The following is a 19083-nucleotide window of genomic DNA, read 5'->3' as shown; positions in this document are numbered from 1 at the left end:
CGTGAAGTTCATAGGGTGAGATTTGTTTGATCGGTTTGATTAAGGGCTGAGTGGAAGAAACTGTTTAAGGATGTTTGGTTTCGATTAAGCTTAAGGAGCATGTGGCAATAGTTCATTAATTCGAAATGATACAGTATTTTTTTTGCAGGACCTTTTCAGCGTCGTCAGTCTCTTGTTGCTAAAGTTAGCATCAGATTGCCTGGCTCCGGATAATTTTGTCAGATAATCGACAACCTGCTCCTGAGAGGAGATGGAATCATCGACGAAGGGAGCTCCTTCGTGTTTACCTTGCCCGCGGATACACGTGATTTTAGCCACACTCATGTGACGAGGTTTTACGGTGGACATTTTATCATCGGACCGGATTTCACTTTCCTCCGGATTCAAAGTAACAAATTCAGCATCCATTGCTATCAAGTCCCCCAACAGAAAAATCTAATTTTTATCCAACGGCTTAAAATGTTTGTCCCTTGGATTTCACCGGAGTTTGGTTCGGTAACAGATCATTTGTGAATGGATTTACGTATTGAGTCAAACATTCCTTGTTCTCACCTTGTTCGTTTGTAAATGAGGTACTGGTGTAAAACAGAACATGGAATCTTCCAATCCAGTGGAAACCAAACCGCTTCCTGCGAGGAAACCAGGGAATACTAAAATCATTGAATATGTACCAGTCTCCTCCACTTCGATCCGTTTTGAGATCATGATAGTTCTTCGGTACGTGCACCAAAGCTACCAGATTACACTGAGTTCCGTCATTGATGTAGCAAACGGCCGCCGACAAGCGATACTTTTTGATTTTCGAAACGGCATATCTGAAATATAAAAGTTTTCAAATTGTTGCTACTACGGTCTGACTCACTTAGTATGCAGCTTTCGTGAGCATCAGAACCTTCATAACAGCTGGAAGCAGTTTTCAACGATCCAATTTCCAAATTCTCCTTCTCATCCAACGTCATTCGGAAGTCTTATCTCGGATGGAAAAAATGACAATCAATTCGAGAGCAGTGCATCCCGTAACGACACATTTTCCCATTACCTACGTATGCACCATTTCGCCAGTCCACATCCTCACTTGGGCAGAGGGTCGCAGCATTTGTTTCTTTAGATACTCAAGTTCTTTGTCCATCTCCAGACTGCAGTTAGCCTATAGAATTTCCAGCAGATCAACCACACGACTCTTTTGATTAGTGGGGGTGAACTTTTTGCACTTCTCACACCAGGCCGGTGTAGTTTTTTCAACGGACATATAATTTTTCAAACTTGACGCAAGTGTTCCATCGACATGTCGGTTGTTGGTAGGATACAGTAGATTGCGCACTAGAAGGATATTATTTTTGACGCTTTCGGTGTTGAACTTAAAGCAACATTGTTTTTTGTAACAGGCGACTGATTTCCATTTCATCCTTGTTACTACGATTAGGTTGTGCTTCTCTTACCATCTCAGTATAGATATCAGTTTCGGCTGCCAACGTCAGATTGTAATCTAACGAAAAGAGATTATATTGTGCGAGAAAAGATTACTTAAAGAAACCACCCAACTTACCACTACTGGTTACTAAGAATTGAAACTTTTCATTGTTAGCATCATACTGCTTAACTTCGCTGTCCAAGCATTTCTGATAATCTTCCAGGTGCATCTACGCCCCGGAGCGAACTGTCGTGATTAAACGGATAGTTGAATTCTTCACATACCACTAACCGTATCGTGGGGAATTAAACTTTCCTTCTTCTTCATAGTGTCCAATAGTTCATAGTGCATATGGTGTAGGCTAAATTGATTCCAGTTTTGAATTAGACTGATCAGATTGATGTTAGGATTGTTTTCGATCCGAAAAAAGTATCAACCCAAGGGCAGCTGCTTCCGAAACGATCGTAGAAAATTGATGGCCTGGCAGGATTGATTTGAGGTTCCAGCCACGACACAATTTTTTTCAGCATATACGAAACTATCCAACCATAAAACCTCACAGAAACATAAACAAATCTCAACAAAAAAAAATAAACTTAAGAACGGCATGCTCTGATCGGATTTATCAAAATGTGTTGCCATTTCATATTACTTTTCAGTATTTGTTAGTTACCAAGCAAAATCCATGCATAGGGTTCATTAAATCTAGTTTTCGGAGAGCCAAAAAATGATTACCCTTTTGTATGGGACCTTGGCGTATTTAATTTGTATTTGTTCATACCTACATTGATGAATTTCAAGTAAGATACCAATGACTTTCAAGTATACAATACATCCATTCTATGTGATTGTCACATACCTCAAGTGTTATATGCAAGGCATGTGAGTATTACGTGAATGTACTATGTGAAAAATGTAAACAGATTCAATATGGCGTATTAATAGTACAAACCATCTGAATTACAGTTGAATACTCTTGACTAGTTTACTAAAGGTATTTAAACATAAATTCAAACTATTATATAGATTCAGAACAATGCCCGTTTTAATATTATTTTACACAATCCGCAAATGGAAAACTAAACTTGGAACATTATTGGAATAAACGCTGACTGCAGAAAAGTTCACTGATTTCATCAACACAGATGTATAGAATAGTGAAAATAATAAACAACCGTTCTATTTTGAAATAATCTGGCTTTTGGAAATAGTTCAAATAAATATATAATACATTTCAATTCAAATGTCTGCATACTTATTTATCGTCTCCCATTCTTCTAAAACACAAAAGAAAACATTTGAATGCTATATTAAATGCAGCTAAAAATTATACGAAATTCACATAAAAATAATATGTGTTTAATCTAGAAAGTATGTGACATTCCGATGAAAAGTAACTGAATTTCACTTCACATGTACATGCAATCGACGCTGGCTTTAATTATATTGACAATAAAATTTTCTATATGTGAAACATATAACATTTACGTGAAAAAAATATTTATATGTTTTTGCATATGATAAGTAAGTGATAATTTTTTTGAGTGTATAGTTTGGTGGTGATTACCTAGTATACTGATAAGTTTATGTGAGTTGATAATGAATCCGAAAATAAGTATTATTTGTAATTTAATATTAGGCAATTAAGGGCGATTAAATGGCGCGTTGCCTGGGCGATTTGGGGGTGATTTAAGGGCGAGTAGAGCAGCAAAAAAATGACGGCTTCAAATCGCCCAAATGTTGGAATTGAAATAGCCCCCTAATTGCCAGCAATTTTCTGGCAAATTGAAGGGCAATTAGCGCATCTGAGTTGGCAAATAGCCCCCCGTTAGCCAGCAACTTGCTCTTTTTGACTGCGAATTGATAACGAAAGGGCCTAACCTAGGGACAGATCACTTGTGATGCATTTTTAAAAATCAGCGAAATTAAATGCATTTCTTTCCATCAAAATAGAAATTCGTAATGCATTTTGCGTTGCGTGCGATGTATATTGCGTTGCGTGTAAGACGTCAAAACCCTACAAAAAACAGTCCTACATTCAACAAAACATCGAACAAAGTGGATGAGCGTAGGACGATTGTTAAGTAATCTTTTCTGCGAGGGAGTGCAAAGTTAATGCAAAAATGGCAATTAAATGCATTTTTTCTAAGTTGATGCAAATTTGTTATACATTCCTAGAGTGATCTGCCAAAACTCGTTGAAATGTAATGTGCAAAAGTATTATGCGTATTAATGATTTTTTCAGAATTGATGATTTACTTTTTCAAAAGTTATAAAAGTTTTTCTGTGATCGTTTTTTTCTGGTCAAGTCTCCCCACCCAGTTTTTCCTATATTGTTGAGGTCCTTTGTACTAGATAAAAATATAAAACGATTGTAGTTTAAGAGCTTTGATATTTTTAATGCATTTCTTTTTTAAGATTAACTGTACTGATTACATTGCAGGTTCATGTGCCACAAAATCAGCCATATAACTGAAAACTTTGTTGACTATACTATAAAGATTTAGATTGGTATTTAAGGTGGGATTTTTTTTGTGACGTTATTAATATTCGCAGTAGATTCCAAAGAATAGAAAATATAAGAAATTTTGTATCTTTCTTCGGGTAAATGGTACTTGGCCAAGTCTCCCCATAAAATCTTGGTCAAGTCTCACCAACATTAGTTATTGCGTTCAATGTCATGCTAATTTTATAAATAACTATTCCAATATTTAAGGGGTTATATATGCATGCGGGAAAAAAGGGAAAAGTTTGAATTTATGTAAAGGTATGTAGCTATATTTTTTATGAAATACTTGTTATACGTCTCCAATTTGAAAAATCCTCTTGAGAACATAAACAATATTAATAATTGTCGAAGTTATAGCAATTTCCGCAAAACGCGTTTTTTTTCAAGCAGACCCTACACGGGACAAGAACATTGTCAATAAAAATATTGACAAGACTGCTTCAATCCGTCAATCCCATTTGATTTCTATATGTTCAATATTTTTAAGATACCCTTACACGATCAATATATTGTTCAATAATCGATTTATTGTCAATATTTCTGCACGTGTAGGGTCCGCTTCAAAGAGGTTTGTCGTGACGATTCCAGTCCAACAGCTCAACTGGAAGCATAAAACTAAAAAAAATCATTAGTGTATGTGCCTGTGGTGTCCTTGAACAATTGATTGAAAAACATTTTTCTTCTTTTTGGAAACGGGAACGATTTTCCAAAAAAACACCATTTTCACCTGAAAAAAAATTATTAACAAATTCGTAACATTAATATGAAAATTTTGTCGAAAAAATGGAATCGTTCAAGGACACGGCAGTTAAATTACGAAAAAGCAAAAAAAAGTTTTGAAATCGGTTGAAAACTTTTTCGGTAATAGTAGTCACCAAAAAGATAGAGATAATCGCGTTTGAAGTTTCAAGTGGAAGCCACGCCTCCGTAAGGGAGCACGATGAAAAACGCTATAACTTTGCGTCCACTGCTCCAATCTTTATAAAAAATTGAGATAACATTCTTCAGAACGGATTTTTGAATTTACGCGGATTTTTGAATCTGCGCGGTTCTCATTTACGCGGATTTTTCAATTTACGCGGTATCCATTAACGAGGTTTACATCAAAGCGGATCCTTAAATTTCATTTTCGCGGATTTTGAAATTTACGCGGTTTTCATTTACGGGAATTTTGAAATAAACGCGGTTTTCATTTACGCGGATTTTGAAATTTACACGGTTTTCATTTAAGCGGATTTTGAAATTTACGCGACCTGTATCTCCCGCGTAAAAAAAACACTTTCATAGACAAACCAGTTCAACTAACCAGTCTATGAGAAACAGCATCCGAGCAAATGTAGAGGGCAGTATTGAAGTAAAGCTACATCAACTGACACCGCGTACTAATCCTCTAGCGCAATTAAACTACTCATGTCAAAGTACGGAGAAGTGGATGCCGTGTACTTAAAATATTCTCCCAGATCTTCGTAACGCTGTTCGAGTCTATCTAATGCAAAACAGTCCAAGAGTTCAATGTAGTCACCGAACATTGGTCATAAACTCAGGGCAGATCCGTATACGGGTCAGTTTTGCGATGAACAACGATCATCAAATTTATTTATTTTTATTTATTTTTATTTTCGTGACTTTAAATTTTCTTCATTCGTCACAATAACGATGATCAAAAGAACTGCCAACTGTTTTTTAGTCGAACTATTGCAAATAGAATGGACGCACAATCCGTTGAAGCAGGGTTGAAAATCAGGACATGTCACAGCAAAGTGATATCTTTTGCTAGCATTAAAATAATGTATCATGGTTTCAAGTGACATCACCAACTTGTATCACTCGTATGTCTTGCATCATAGCGAACGGTTTCGGGCTCTAATGCGTCAATTCTTGACAAACATATGATTACGGCCTAAAAGCCAACTGTCAAAATCAACTTTGAATGGAAATTCCGGACAAACCGTTACACGTCAATCACAGATGTTGGTAGTAAATGAAAGAGAAAACTTTTCTCTTTCATAAACTGTTGTGAACTGTGTTCGACTAGTAACGGTTTGCCTGGAATTTCCATTCAAAGTGGATTTTGACAGTTGGCTTTTAGGCCGTAATCATATGTTTGTCGAGAATTATTCTTTTGACAGTTCCAATCATAAAAATAAACACACGTATTTCGACTGTTTTCTTGACTCAGCTGCACTTATATACTGTACTGTTTTTTTCTGATTTGCTCCCACTGCGGTTCGAATCTAGTCAAAAATGGAAGAGAATTCCGACAAACCAAGTGAAGCCGATCCAGTTCCACCATTGGATCCAACGAAAACACCGAAAGAAATCTATTTCGAGCTATTGCGCGCCTGGCTTCAACATGCCCAGATGCAACAGCAGATTCAGGCATACTTTCCGTACTATTTGATGAACAACTATCCCCAGTTGTTTCAACCAAGTGGATCAGCAACGGAGGGGACAGCACCGGGTGTTTCAACCGCTCCCGCAGCAGCAAGTGCCGTTCCTGGGCAACAAGTCGCTGTTCCTGGGACCAGCGGCCAGGTACCGGCCCCGAATGCAAACCAAAGAAGAGCGACAGAAATTTTAGATCCTGCACGGCAAGAGGAAAGTGAGTATTCTTATTTTTTCAAAGTGCAATGCATTTTTAGACAAACAAATATTTCAGTTATCAATCGAAACGGGGGCTACGAATACATAATTGCACCGCTTTGGAAGCGATTTGTTGCGGAAGCGATTGACATAATTATTATCTTTCTACTCAAAGTGATGACAACGATGGCCTGTATCGATTTTTTCGATATCGATTTGTGAGTATAATGTGAACACTATTATACAGCTCCTTCAAAAAACTGCCCTTGTTTCAGATTCGACATCGACTTCGACGCTATACGGAACTCTATTGAGGAAGACTACACAGAGTTGCTGTCGTTCACATCGGAGCTAATTTTTCTGGAAATCATTACCAAAATTGCCGTTTGTATTTACGAAACTATATGGACTATCCATGGCCAAGGACAGATAGGTGGTGCAACGCCGGGCAAAATGTTAATGGGTATTCGCATTGTGCACGTAGATGCGGTCGTTCTGCTGAATCCACCCCAGCCTGGCAGGGTCGCGAATAACAATCAGAACCCCATCAGGGCGCTGCTTTTTCCGGCAGCGAATCCAGGGTTCAAGCGAGCGCTGTGCCGATCGGTGGCCAAAAATGCACTGATTGCACTTTTCTTTCCTATGTGCTTTCTGATGTTCTTTTTTAAGCACAACCGAACCATGTACGATATTATGACGAAGACGATCGTGGTCGAGGACAATCCGGCACCGGTACTCCGCAGGCGCTAGAGACGGCCGCCGGTGGGTTTGAAACTATTAGTAATGAAATTCCTATTTTGCTGTGGCGTGTGTACAAAGTGATGTAGAGCTGAAGAATTTTTGTGAACAAATTTTTGGCTTATTAAATATGTATATTTTTATTTGCAATAAACGTACTAGTTGTTTAGTGGATATGCTTATGTTGTAGGTCAGATGAAGTTATTGGTCGGCACTGTCATGCATACGGTAAAATGTACCACCCTGTGAAGTTTCGTTTCCAGTGTTCCGCTCGTCGCACCATTTCTTGGTAAGCCGTTCGGCTCTTTCACTCTCGAATGAACGTATACACATATATTAGCTGAACTGAATGTCATCTGTCTGAAGGAATGAGTAGTCAGTTCGAATAAAGTCACCAGTTGAGGTAGAAGCCATAGCTCGGCAGTTCGTGTCTTTTAGTGACAATAAATAATAGAAGTGCAGAAACGGTTTTTCATTTTCTGCAAGATTGCTATTAAGGATTTGGTCACAACATAATTTGGTGCCGTGACCAGGATTCTACGGCCTGTACGTGGCAATTTACCGTCATTACAACATCGCCCGACATTGTACCGAGCCATACCGTATCCGCCATCACGAGACGCCGTTATTGGGACAAAGCAACCAATTGTTCATGGGAAGAAAGGGGCCGCCATCACACTACTTCGTGGAAGCCAACCGTTTTTTACTGCTGTCGATCATAAATATTACAAGGCCTAATTGATTTAGGCAGCAGGTAATTAGCTGTCCAACATATTGTACAATCTATGCTGGTACGTTTAGATCTTTTTCTACTTTCTGTCGGATTCCCTTCAACGTCGCTGACGGTTGGAAGCTACAGGCGTTACCGTTCACTAAAGGACACTACTGGTCTCGTAGTTTGTGAATCGCTGCCAACCCAACACTGTTGAGTGTCCTCGGTCGCTGGCAATTTCGATACGTGTAGAAATCTATCTACTTTTCGAGTCGGTTCGGAGCAACTTCTTGAAAATTTCAAGGCATATTGTTGCCTTGGTCAGGTTAGTACCTTTCCAAGCTCACTAGTTTCCACCGCCAGTGCTATCGGGTCTTATATTCACAGGCCGAGTATTCTCGAGTGGTGCGGGCGCTGCGGCACCTGTTTCGGCTTTTCATGATGGATGGAGCTAAGAGTAAGCAACAGCTCAGCATTCGGCGAACGACATTGCTTGCGTCACTGAGCCGAGCCCAGCAGTTTCTACAGGGGTACGTGGCCGACCGCGATGCTCTGCAAGTGGCCATTCGGTTGGAGAATTTAGAAGTTTTATGGCAAGGTCTGGAGGATACTCAAACGGCTCTGGAGGAGATGGAAACAGATAACGAAGCGATGGTGAGAAACTTGCAGTTCAGGTCTGATTTCGAACCCAAACTTTTCGAAATAAAAGCTGGTCTGCTTGGTAAATTGCCTCCAGCAATTAATTCTATAAATGAGCTCCCTCTAAACCCCCCACCGCAATTTCACTCTGGTCTCTCTGGTCTAAAGCTGCCGACAATATCTCTTCCTGAATTTACTGGTGACTACCAGGAGTGGCTTGGCTTTCATGACACGTTTCTTGCGCTAATTCACGCAAATCCCGACGTAGCTGCCATACAAAAATTCCACTATTTAAAGGCAGCTGTCAAAGGGGAGGCATCTCAGGTAATCGAGTCGATACCCATCAGCGCAGCCAACTATCCTCTTGCCTGGGACGCCTTGGTAGCTCGATATTCCAACGAGTACTTGTTAAAAAAACGACACATGCAAGCGCTACTAGAAATACCACGGATGAGGGAAGAATCTGCTGTCGCTTTGCACGGACTCGTGGACGACTTTGAAAGGCATATAAAGGTGCTAAAGCAATTGGGAGAGCCTACGGATGCCTGGAGTACAATTTTGGAACACTTGCTCTGCACAAGACTACATCATGAGACTCTCAATATGTGGGAAGATCACGCTTCTACTCTGGAAGAGCCTTCTTACCCAAAACTGGTCGAATTCCTACAGCGTCGCATGCGGGTGTTAGAATCGATTTCGGTAAATCGCGATTCTGCGCAATCCGTTTTAACACCATCCATTTCTGGATCTTCAGGAGTCAGTCAACGATACAAGCGTCCAACTGAGTTACTGCTGTCTACACATGCGGTAACAGAAGCTACGAATGTCAACTCCCCAATCCGTCCGACAGCCATCATGGGGCAATTGAAAAGGCTCTCTTTACACGAAAGAATGAATATGGTGAGCACAAAGAGGCTGTGCTTCAACTGTCTTTATAATGACCACTTCGTCAACAACTGTCCCTGCCAGACTAGTTGTCACATTTGTCGAAAACGTCACCATACACTTTTACACCCAGGTTACGTTGATAACTCTTATGTTCCCCAGAATCGAGGCTATAGCAACACGGGTGGAAATTCACAGCAGTCAGCACAAATAAACGTGGCAACGTCAACTATCGAGCATTTCACACCGCAATCAATCGCGGCTATCAACGAAATTCAAGGGTCGAAAATTCTCGCGCACGCAGCACGAAATGAGAATGTGTTTATGCTCACTGTAGTTCTAATCATCGTTGATGCCTACGGTCAAAATCATTTTGCTAGAGCCTTGTTAGACTGCGCATCACAGCCCAACATAATCAGCGAACGAATGGCTCAAATTCTCCGGCTTAAGCGAAATAAGGTGAACGTTCAGCTTCATGGTCCAGGTGGTATCGCTGTTCGTTCCACCGACTCAGTGTTCACCCAAATTCACTCTAGGAAAGAAAACTTTTCGCGTGACGTAGAGTTCTTGATCCTACCGCGAGTAACAGCTGATATGCCTGCGAGCGATATTTCGATTGATAACTGGAGCATCCCCAAGGACCTTTTCCTGGCAGATCCAAACTTTAACAAGCGAGCAGAAGTTGATATGATAATCGGCCTTTCACATTTCTTTGCTTGCTTTAAAACTGCTGCACGCGTGCATTTGGCACAAGATTTGCCCGAGTTAGTCGACAGTGTCTTCGGTTGGATTGTCGCAGGCTCAGGTGATCATATTCCCAACTCTGCTGATCAAGTGCAGTGCAATGTTTCAACAACTTGTCTCGTCTCTCTCTCGAAGAAAACTTAGAGCGCTTCTGGAAAATAGAGGAACTTCCCCCGCACTCGGATTATTCTGTCGAAGAACGCCAATGTGAGACTATCTACGCATCAACCGTCACAAGGGACAGTACTGGCCGATATACTGTGCGCCTACCACGCCATCCGGACTTTGATGCCAGGGTAGGGAACTCCAAACTGGCGGCGCTTCGAAGATTCAAACTTCTAGAGCAAAGGCTCGATCGAAATCCCACACTGAAGAAAGAGTATCACGACTTCATGAAAGAATACCTCACTCTCGGCCATATGTGCCAAACCCCCAAGGACGATGAGCAAAATTTCAAAGGTTACTACCTTCCTCATCATCCCGTGCTGAAAGAGTCCAGTACTACAACGAAAGTCCGCGTAGTATTCGACGCATCCGCTAAAACTTCGACCGGTTTTTCCTTGAATGACTCACTTTATGTTGGACCAGTTGTCCAGGACGACCTCCTGTCGATAATTTTGCGATTCCGCACGTACCTGGTAGCTGTGGTTGCGGACATTGAAAAAATGTATCGCCAGGTCTCAGTGCATCCTTCTGATGTCCCATACCAACGAATATTGTGGCGATTCAATGAAGCAGACCCAATTCAAACTTATGATTTGTTAACCGTTACATATGGACTTGCACCATCGTCCTTTCTAGCCACACGCACCTTGCAGCAGTTAGCCGACGACGAAGGCGTGGCTTATCCCATCGCAGAGCCAATTCTACGCAAAGGGTTCTACGTAGACGACTGTTTAGGCGGTGAACAATCGGTTGAAAAGGCAATTCAGCTGCGTGACGAATTAATCGAGCTACTTCAGAAAGGTGGATTCAGTCTGCGAAAATTCACATCCAACAAATTAGAAGTTCTACATGGCCTGTCCCCAGAGCAAGTAGGCACACAATCATCTCTTACTTTCACCTCCCAAGAAACGGTCAAAACATTAGGAGTAGGCTGGGAACCTGAACACGACATGCTTCGTTTCGATTCCAACGTAAAGCACCCCGAGGATGTTGCAACCAAAAGGTCGATTTTATCGTCCATTTCGCAGCTCTTCGATCCGCTTGGACTAATAGCACCAGTTGTGATACGTGGGAAGCTGCTTATGCAAGAGTTGTGGTTGATGCAAAGTGAATGGGATCAACCAGTTCCAACGATTATCAAAGAGAAATGGTACGCGTACTATAAGGATCTTCCTAAAATTGCCGAATTTCGCACCGAACGCTATGCTTTCTTGCCGAATGCTTCAGTTAAACTGCACGTGTTTTGTGATGCTTCAGAAGCAGCCTTTGGAGCATGTGTCTACGCACGGTCAGCCGATACCAAAGGAAACATAAGAGTAGAGCTACTTGCATCTAAGTCTCGGGTCGCCCCCTTGAAAAGAATTACTCTGCCTAGACTTGAACTTTGCGCTGCTGTCATTGGCGCCCAGCTACATGCGCATGTGGTGAATGCTCTTCAAATCGAAATTAGCGAATCTCGATTTTGGTCAGATTCGACGGTGGTACTCCAGTGGTTACAGTCTCCACCAAACACATGGAAGACGTTCGTTGCCAATAGGGTTTCTGAAATACAATCCAGCACTCACGGCGCACGATGGAGTCACATTTCCGGTAAGGAAAATCCGGCAGATTTGATATCCCGAGGAATGAGAATGGACGATTTCCTTTCAAGCGATTTATGGAAACATGGCCCACACTGGCTTCTTCAAGCAGAGAATGAATGGCCTGCTCCGACAATGCTCCCGGCGTTAACCGACAACGTAGAGGTTAAAAAAGTTTTCGTCGCCGTGATTCATAACAAACCGGGGGTTAATCCAATGTTTACCCGCTATTCGTCGCTTGATAAATTGATTCGCGTAACTGCGCACTGTCTTCGATTTGTCGGTAACATGCGCTCTAAAACTCGCACGCATCCTAGCGTTACGACTGATTTTCTCCCCGGCAAGTGTTTATCGGCAAAACAAATATCGGATACCCAATCACACTTAGTACAACTTGCTCAAGCGGATGCATTCCATGATGAGCTGAAAGACCTAAAAAGAGGAAATAATGTGTCAAAACATTCATCGGTTCGATTACTTAGCCCTTTCATAGACCAGAGGGGAACACTCAGAGTGGGGGGTAGGTTGAGATTATCTGACGAATCCTTTCACGCAAAACATCCTGCTCTATTGCCAAGCTATCATCCATTTACCCGATTACTTCTCACATCCTACCATCTCAAGTTGCTTCATGGTGGTGGCCAACTCACTCTAGCCACTGTGCATGAAGAATACTGGCCCCTAAATGGAAGGCGGATGATGCGAAGCATTATACGATCATGTGTTAAATGTGTCAGAGCAGATCCAGTTCCAATCCAACAGCGTATTGGTCAATTGCCCGTACCCCGAATCACTGCAAGCAGACCTTTCACCGTTACTGGCGTTGACTACGCTGGACCAGTTTACCTACGAGCACCGCATAAACGAGCCGCGCCACCAAAAGCATATATTAGCGTTTTTGTATGTTTTTCAACGAAGGCGGTGCACCTAGAACTCGTCTCCGATCTAACAACCGCCGCCTTTCTAGCCGCTTTTCGGAGATTCACTTCTCGTCGCGGTTTACCCACCCACGTTCACTCCGATAATGGAAAGAATTTTCAAGGAGCAAAAAACGAACTACAGGAGTTATATCAACTGCTATCAAATGAGAACGAAATTTGCAAAATCCAATCCAAGCTTGCCAGTGATGGAATTACTTGGCACATGAACCCACCAAAGGCTCCACACTTCGGGGGTCTTTGGGAAGCAGCAGTAAAGGTAGCCAAGAAACACCTTCACCGCCAATTGGGCAACGCGAGACTTTCATTCGAGGATATGTGCACGGTGCTGGCGCAAATCGAGGCCAGCATGAACTCCCGTCCGTTGACACCATTAACAGAGGATCCAAACGATCTTAACTCGCTCACTCCGGGGCACTTTCTCATCGGAAACGCGATACACTCAATGCCAAATCCGGATGTCCGATGCATCCCAACTAATCGCCTCGACCATTATCAGCGAATGCAATTGCTGCATCAACAATTTTGGCATAGGTGGCGAACGGAATATCTGCAGGAACTGCAACGCGAGACGAGCGTTCGTTCAGCAAACACGAACATTAAACCCGGACAGCTGGTAGTCATCCTCGACGAATTCCTCGCGCCGCTAAAATGGCCGCTGGCGCGCATCATCAGTATACATCCTGGCCCCGACGATCTCGCTCGTGTAGTTACTTTGCGAACTGCTAAAGGCGTCATTCAACGACCGGTAGTAAAAATCTGCTTGCTACCAACACAGCATGATGAAACAGCGTCTGCAGACACATCCACAACAAAGGAAAACATCCCACAACCAGTCCCAACAGATGATGATCCGGATCACAGCACTGCGGAAGAAAATTTATATAGTCATTAAGTTTTTCTAATAATTCGCTTAGTTGTTTAAAATTATCTTAAGAAATATGCTGCTAGAAGCTGATAGGTCCGCCCGGTTGTACGCAAATAAGTGCAAACGAGGCCGCATCGAAAAATAATTGAAACTGACATTTCAAGGTGGTGGCGATGTTGTAGGTCAGATGAAGTTATTGGTCGGCACTGTCATGCATACGGTAAAATGTACCACCCTGTGAAGTTTCGTTTCCAGTGTTCCGCTCGTCGCACCATTTCTTGGTAAGCCGTTCGGCTCTTTCACTCTCGAATGAACGTATACACATATATTAGCTGAACTGAATGTCATCTGTCTGAAGGAATGAGTAGTCAGTTCGAATAAAGTCACCAGTTGAGGTAGAAGCCATAGCTCGGCAGTTCGTGTCTTTTAGTGACAATAAATAATAGAAGTGCAGAAACGGTTTTTCATTTTCTGCAAGATTGCTATTAAGGATTTGGTCACAACAGCTTATATTATGAACATGAATGAAACAATGAAAAATTTTTTGGTTTCGTCAGTATGATCCCAGGGTCAGACCAAGCGTGTTGGTTGGGTTTAGAAGAGTTTCTATCGATGGAATTTACTAGAACTAGTGGATTATCATTTTTATTTACGTCTATTTCTTATATACTACACTTAGTATAAGGCTTACGTTAATGTGTTGGCAGGATTCTAACTTCATTTGTTTTGTCCAGACCAGGGATACCAGGCATATTTTTCAAATGTCTCCCCATTTCATGAAAAACGTCTTCATTTGTCTTCACCGACCAGGACCACTGAATCGGTTTTAGATTTTGAGCCAAAACAAATTTGTCAAACCAAAACAAATTTGTCTTCTAAATGAAAACCTTCACAGCCTTTCAAATGTCTTCAAAATGAAGACATGTCTTCACATCTGGCATCGCTGGTCCAGACTTTGAGCATTTTCCATCTTTTTGCTTTAAAGGAACGAAACCATCAGCACGTGATCGCACATGTTCCTTGGGGTTCGGGGACGACATGGACATCACTGGAGTTGATCGCAGAGCATTGCAAGAGGTAGTTTTGTCTTCTAAAAAATAGGATGCGAGAATTGGACTGACTGCAAACTCTGACAAGGTGTAGTACATGGTAGCTGAAAGAGAACAAGGCAACCCGAACATTGTTGGTTCCGAGGTGGAAATCGATGGGGTACGGTACGAGGTTGTTGATGAATTCTTATATATTGCAACACTATTGACATGTGAAAACGATGTCAGCCGCTAGTGGAAAAGGTGTGTTGCGGCTTTCTATAGCCAGCCAAAGTTCTGTAGTTTACAGAAGCACACGAAAGTTGTTCTATACATGTGACTGATACTCCCTGTTGCGTTGCATGGCCACAAGGTATAGGCGTTGATGAAAGTAGATTATCGAGTGCTCGGTGTTTGAGAGAATAATTCTGAGCTCAATGATAAGCGGTGAAGTATCAAACTGTACCAAGTATACAAATATGCTGACATTGGTAGGTGATGAAACACGGCAGACTACAGTGGGCTGGACATGTAGCGCGAATGCTGCAAGAGAGACCAGGTAATGTTTTGCCCAGTAAAGCACCCAGAAGAAGTCATCTACTTCGTAGCAGATCTCGTATACTGGTACGCGAATTCTACTACTACTACTGCAATTTCAGCTACATTATGTGTGTTACATAAAAGATCAGAAAGCTTAGACCTATAGTAAAAGAAAATTCCCCGGGAATGTTCCGTAAATTCTAGGAAGAACTTTGGTGAAGTTCTACAAACATCTTTGCTGAAGTTGGCAGAAATCTTATAGCACTCGAAAAACATCTCTACAGTGCGCAGATTCTCCAGAAGTTCACACTGCTTCTCGGAGGTTCACCTAACTCATATAAAATTGGTTTATTCACAGTTTGCAAAAGTTGAAAGTACTTCCTTCGATTCGTTGAAATGTACTAAATTTTGTCAAACTTTTCTGAAGGTTTTTGCAAGTCTTGTTGGTGCTATACTCAAATTACAACAGAGAAATAGATGCTTATTTATCTTCAAAAATGCTCTATTATCTTATTATTATTTGTTACCTGTCAACATTTAGAAGTTACCCCTGATACAAAACTTCCGACCGGGCAGTGGAACATCAAAGAGCGTTTGTTTTCCATTGCAGCAGAGGGATTGGAAACAGCGTCTGATCCGGTATGGACGGTCGAAGGAGAAATGCGGTGCCTCATCAGCCAAATCCATGATGGCAGCTCCCATCCCCCTATCGTAGCACTGGTTAGGCGGTAAGCCGAATCTTCAACTAAAAACCCCGAATTGAATGAAGAATATCGACATATGCGCACAAATCTTCAACTAAAAACCCCGAATTGAATGAAGAATATCGACATATGCGCACAAATCTGGAGACGATAACAAGAGCAGAAGACAAAATTTATGACAGTAGTTTGGCAAAATAATTATCCCCAAATACATAAAACACTATCCAGAAAAACCGTATTTTGTCGGTAAAGAAGAGAAGACTTAAGGACAGTAATTAGGAGATAATCATCTGCAAATACTCACAATAAGGGTTTAAGATAGCTATTTATGATAAACAGTGTTTTGTCAGCAAAGATGAACTGGGGCCCTATTCTCACAGTAACGTCACTTAGTGACTAGAAGAAAATTTCCTTCTAGTCACTAAGTGACGTGACTGTGAGAATAGGGCCCCTGAACTTTAGAACAATAATTAAGCAAAATAATCTTCGATAAATACACAAGTACACATACACTTTTGGGGTTTTCGATTGATTGACACCGGTGTAGTGGAGTGCACTGAAACTGCACCGTTTTTGCACTTTCTTGCAGAAGTGCAGAAAACTGGGTATGTTCCATTGACACTTCTGCTAGAAAGTGCAAAACCAGTGCAATCCACTACACCGGTGTCAATCAATCGAAAATCCCATTTATTTACGATAAAGTGTGGTTATCGATAAAGAAGATCTAATTTAAGGAAAGTAATTAAGCAAACAATCATCTACAAATACGTAAAAAAGGGGTGGAACACTATTTACTATAAACTGTTTCGTCGGTAAAGAAGAGCTAGTTCAGGGCAGTATTGAGGCAAAATAATCGTCTTAAAAAGTTTAAAAGAAAGATTCAAGAACACTATTTACGATAAACTGTGTTTTGTCGGTCAAGAAGATCAATTTGTGGGACAGTAATTAGGCAAAATAATTAACTCCAAAAACGTAAAAGAAGGTTCACGATGAATGATATTTTACTGCTAAATAAGGCCAAATTTTTGACGGCAATTAGAAAAAAATAATCTTTGTGGTCTACGTAAAATAATGAACTGTGTTTCGTCGATAAAGAAGATAAAATGCAAAATAATCATCTCCAAAGGCGTAAAAGAAGGGCTGAATAACACTATTTACGATAAAACGTATTTTGTCGGTCGCGAAGATAAATTTTTGGGACAATGATTAGGCATTATAATCAACTCCAAATACGTAAAAGAAGAGTTGAAGAACAATATTCAGGATAGACTGTGTTTCGTCGATAAAGAAGACCAAATTTAGGAACGTAAATTGGGTCAAGCAATAAGCTCCAAATTCGTAAAAGAAGGTTTGAAGAAAATTATTCAGAATAAGCTGTGTTTTGACGGTAAAAATACCAAATGCAAGGATAGTAATTAAGGAAAATAATTATCTCCAAATACGTAAAATGAGGGATGAAGCACACTATTCACGACGAACGGTATTTTGTCGATAATAAAGACCATTTTAAGAAAGTAATTAGGCAAAATAAACCTCCAAATACGTAACATATCGTAGAGAAGGAATAGCGAAATCTAAATACTGTTGCAATAAATAGTGATCCCATTAAGCAGATAAGTTTAACGTTCTAGGCAATACTCTCACGGCATACAGGTCGTATCGCTTGCTTGGAGCGAATCTTAGACCTTATACCCTTCAAAACTAAGAACTCCGCGACACCTACGGAAGAGCCTGATGAATCGTCGTCCTTTCGTTAAGTAAGTAGAGCATCAACACTTCCCGTCTATCTTATCATTTATCCTTCCCCGTGAACGATGGAGATGGGGGCGGCCGGCAATGATGGCTATCATGCTGTTGAGGGTTTAATATGGGTCGAATTAGTATGAATTCCTACTTACCACTTCCTAAGCAACTCAACTAGTTGCCAGAAGAAATTCGTTCGATCAGTTTACTCTAAAGGTGTAGACACAAAAAGTATCGGATATAGATTTTATCATTTTATCGGGGGAACTGAGCTTAAGAAAACAGACATCGGATGTGAAAGACCGCGTGCAGAAGCCCTATCCAGATACACTAGGCACAAAAATTGTCCGTGTAGGGGGCTTTTTATAACAACGCGTCAGAAAACGATCGTTTTAGGATACAGACTATAAATTTAAATATGTGGTGTTCGATTTGCACACGAAGGTCAAAGGAACAAATGAAGATGAACTTTAAATTAATTTTCGAGAAATTTATGGTATGAGTCTAGCAAGCAGTTTTTTCGTAAGCCATTCCCTGTACGGGCAATTTCTGTGCCTAGTGTACACTTCGATACAGCTGTGACTTTCTGCAGTTGCTAATTTTGTGGCAGCATGCACTGATAACGCTTGGATATGTGTATACACGATATATTTCGAGAATGACGCAGTTTATCAGATATCGAACGAATGAGGTAACAAACTCGTGTTATTTATAGTAACAATAAATTGATATAGGATAAGAGACTAACTTTAAAGCTATTGACGAGGATACCGAGGATGTCATAAATAACTCAACCATCAGTCGATAGATGTCGATAGTCGGTATGATTGATTGTATTCGATTCGTTCTTTTCCAAAAAAGTTATAGAACCATTGAAATAAAAATACCATTCAAATTGTGAATGTCCACGAGGCCTACACGCCTTACCTCTCGGATTATTCGCACTCAAGTGGCACTGGTTTGTGTTCAGGGATACCACATTGAAATCTGTATTTAGGACAACTAAATCTTTTTAACATCTGTGATGACTGAAACAGAACAAAATCTGTGAATATTTTTGTAAATCTACCAAAAAATCTGTTGGGAATCGGAATACTTCCAAAAATTAGTGAAAATCTGCGAAATTTTCATAAAAGTCCAAAAATCTCTCATATGCGAAGAGTCTGTGACGAAAAATTGTTTAAAAAGATGGGTGGGTAATGGGAGAGACATAACCGCAATGAAGTAGAATACACTTAAGTTTTCCCCTTCTAACTTGTGCGGTCAATTGCCATCCGAATTTCCAAATTAGTCGAT

The 19083-nt window shown here is 40.9% G+C and overlaps 2 protein-coding genes across 2 annotated transcripts; both read left to right on the top strand.

The window, feature by feature from the left end:
- The first annotated feature begins 6063 nt into the window (after positions 1–6063).
- LOC131691833 (protein FAM8A1) lies at positions 6064–7410 on the top strand. Its single transcript, XM_058978501.1, has 3 exons — positions 6064–6522; positions 6580–6721; positions 6779–7410. The coding sequence occupies exons 1-3, from the start codon at positions 6165–6167 to the stop codon at positions 7251–7253; spliced, it is 975 nt and encodes a 324-aa protein (XP_058834484.1). The 5' UTR covers positions 6064–6164; the 3' UTR covers positions 7254–7410.
- A 616-nt stretch (positions 7411–8026) lies between these two features.
- Positions 8027–13799, top strand: LOC131687057 (uncharacterized). The gene is made up of 5 exons (XM_058971098.1): positions 8027–8032; positions 8341–8607; positions 8890–9399; positions 9640–10282; positions 10357–13799. Exons 1-5 carry the CDS (start codon positions 8027–8029, stop codon positions 13797–13799), a joined length of 4869 nt encoding a protein of 1622 aa, XP_058827081.1.
- The last annotated feature ends 5284 nt before the right edge of the window (positions 13800–19083 follow it).

The sequence above is a fragment of the Topomyia yanbarensis genome, chromosome 3, assembly GCF_030247195.1.
Source record: "Topomyia yanbarensis strain Yona2022 chromosome 3, ASM3024719v1, whole genome shotgun sequence".
In the NCBI taxonomy this organism is placed as follows: Eukaryota; Metazoa; Arthropoda; class Insecta; order Diptera; family Culicidae; genus Topomyia; species Topomyia yanbarensis.
This window is presented reverse-complemented; position numbering and strand designations above follow the sequence as displayed.

What these genes read in the sequence shown, in the direction of transcription:
- LOC131687057 (XM_058971098.1), top strand. An exon ending in AAACAGATAACGAAGCGATG is followed by an intron (nt 8,608 to 8,889) that starts GTGAGAAACTTG and finishes CACTATTTAAAG; the next exon opens with GCAGCTGTCAAAGGGGAGGC. An exon ending in TTGGATTGTCGCAGGCTCAG is followed by an intron (nt 10,283 to 10,356) that starts GTGATCATATTC and finishes TCTCTCTCGAAG; the next exon opens with AAAACTTAGAGCGCTTCTGG.
- LOC131691833 (XM_058978501.1), top strand. Translation starts at nt 6,165, where the DNA reads ATGGAAGAGAATTCCGACAAACCAAGTGAAGCCGATCCAGTTCCACCA. An exon ending in TCCTGCACGGCAAGAGGAAA is followed by an intron (nt 6,523 to 6,579) that starts GTGAGTATTCTT and finishes CAAATATTTCAG; the next exon opens with TTATCAATCGAAACGGGGGC. An exon ending in GATTTTTTCGATATCGATTT is followed by an intron (nt 6,722 to 6,778) that starts GTGAGTATAATG and finishes CCCTTGTTTCAG; the next exon opens with ATTCGACATCGACTTCGACG.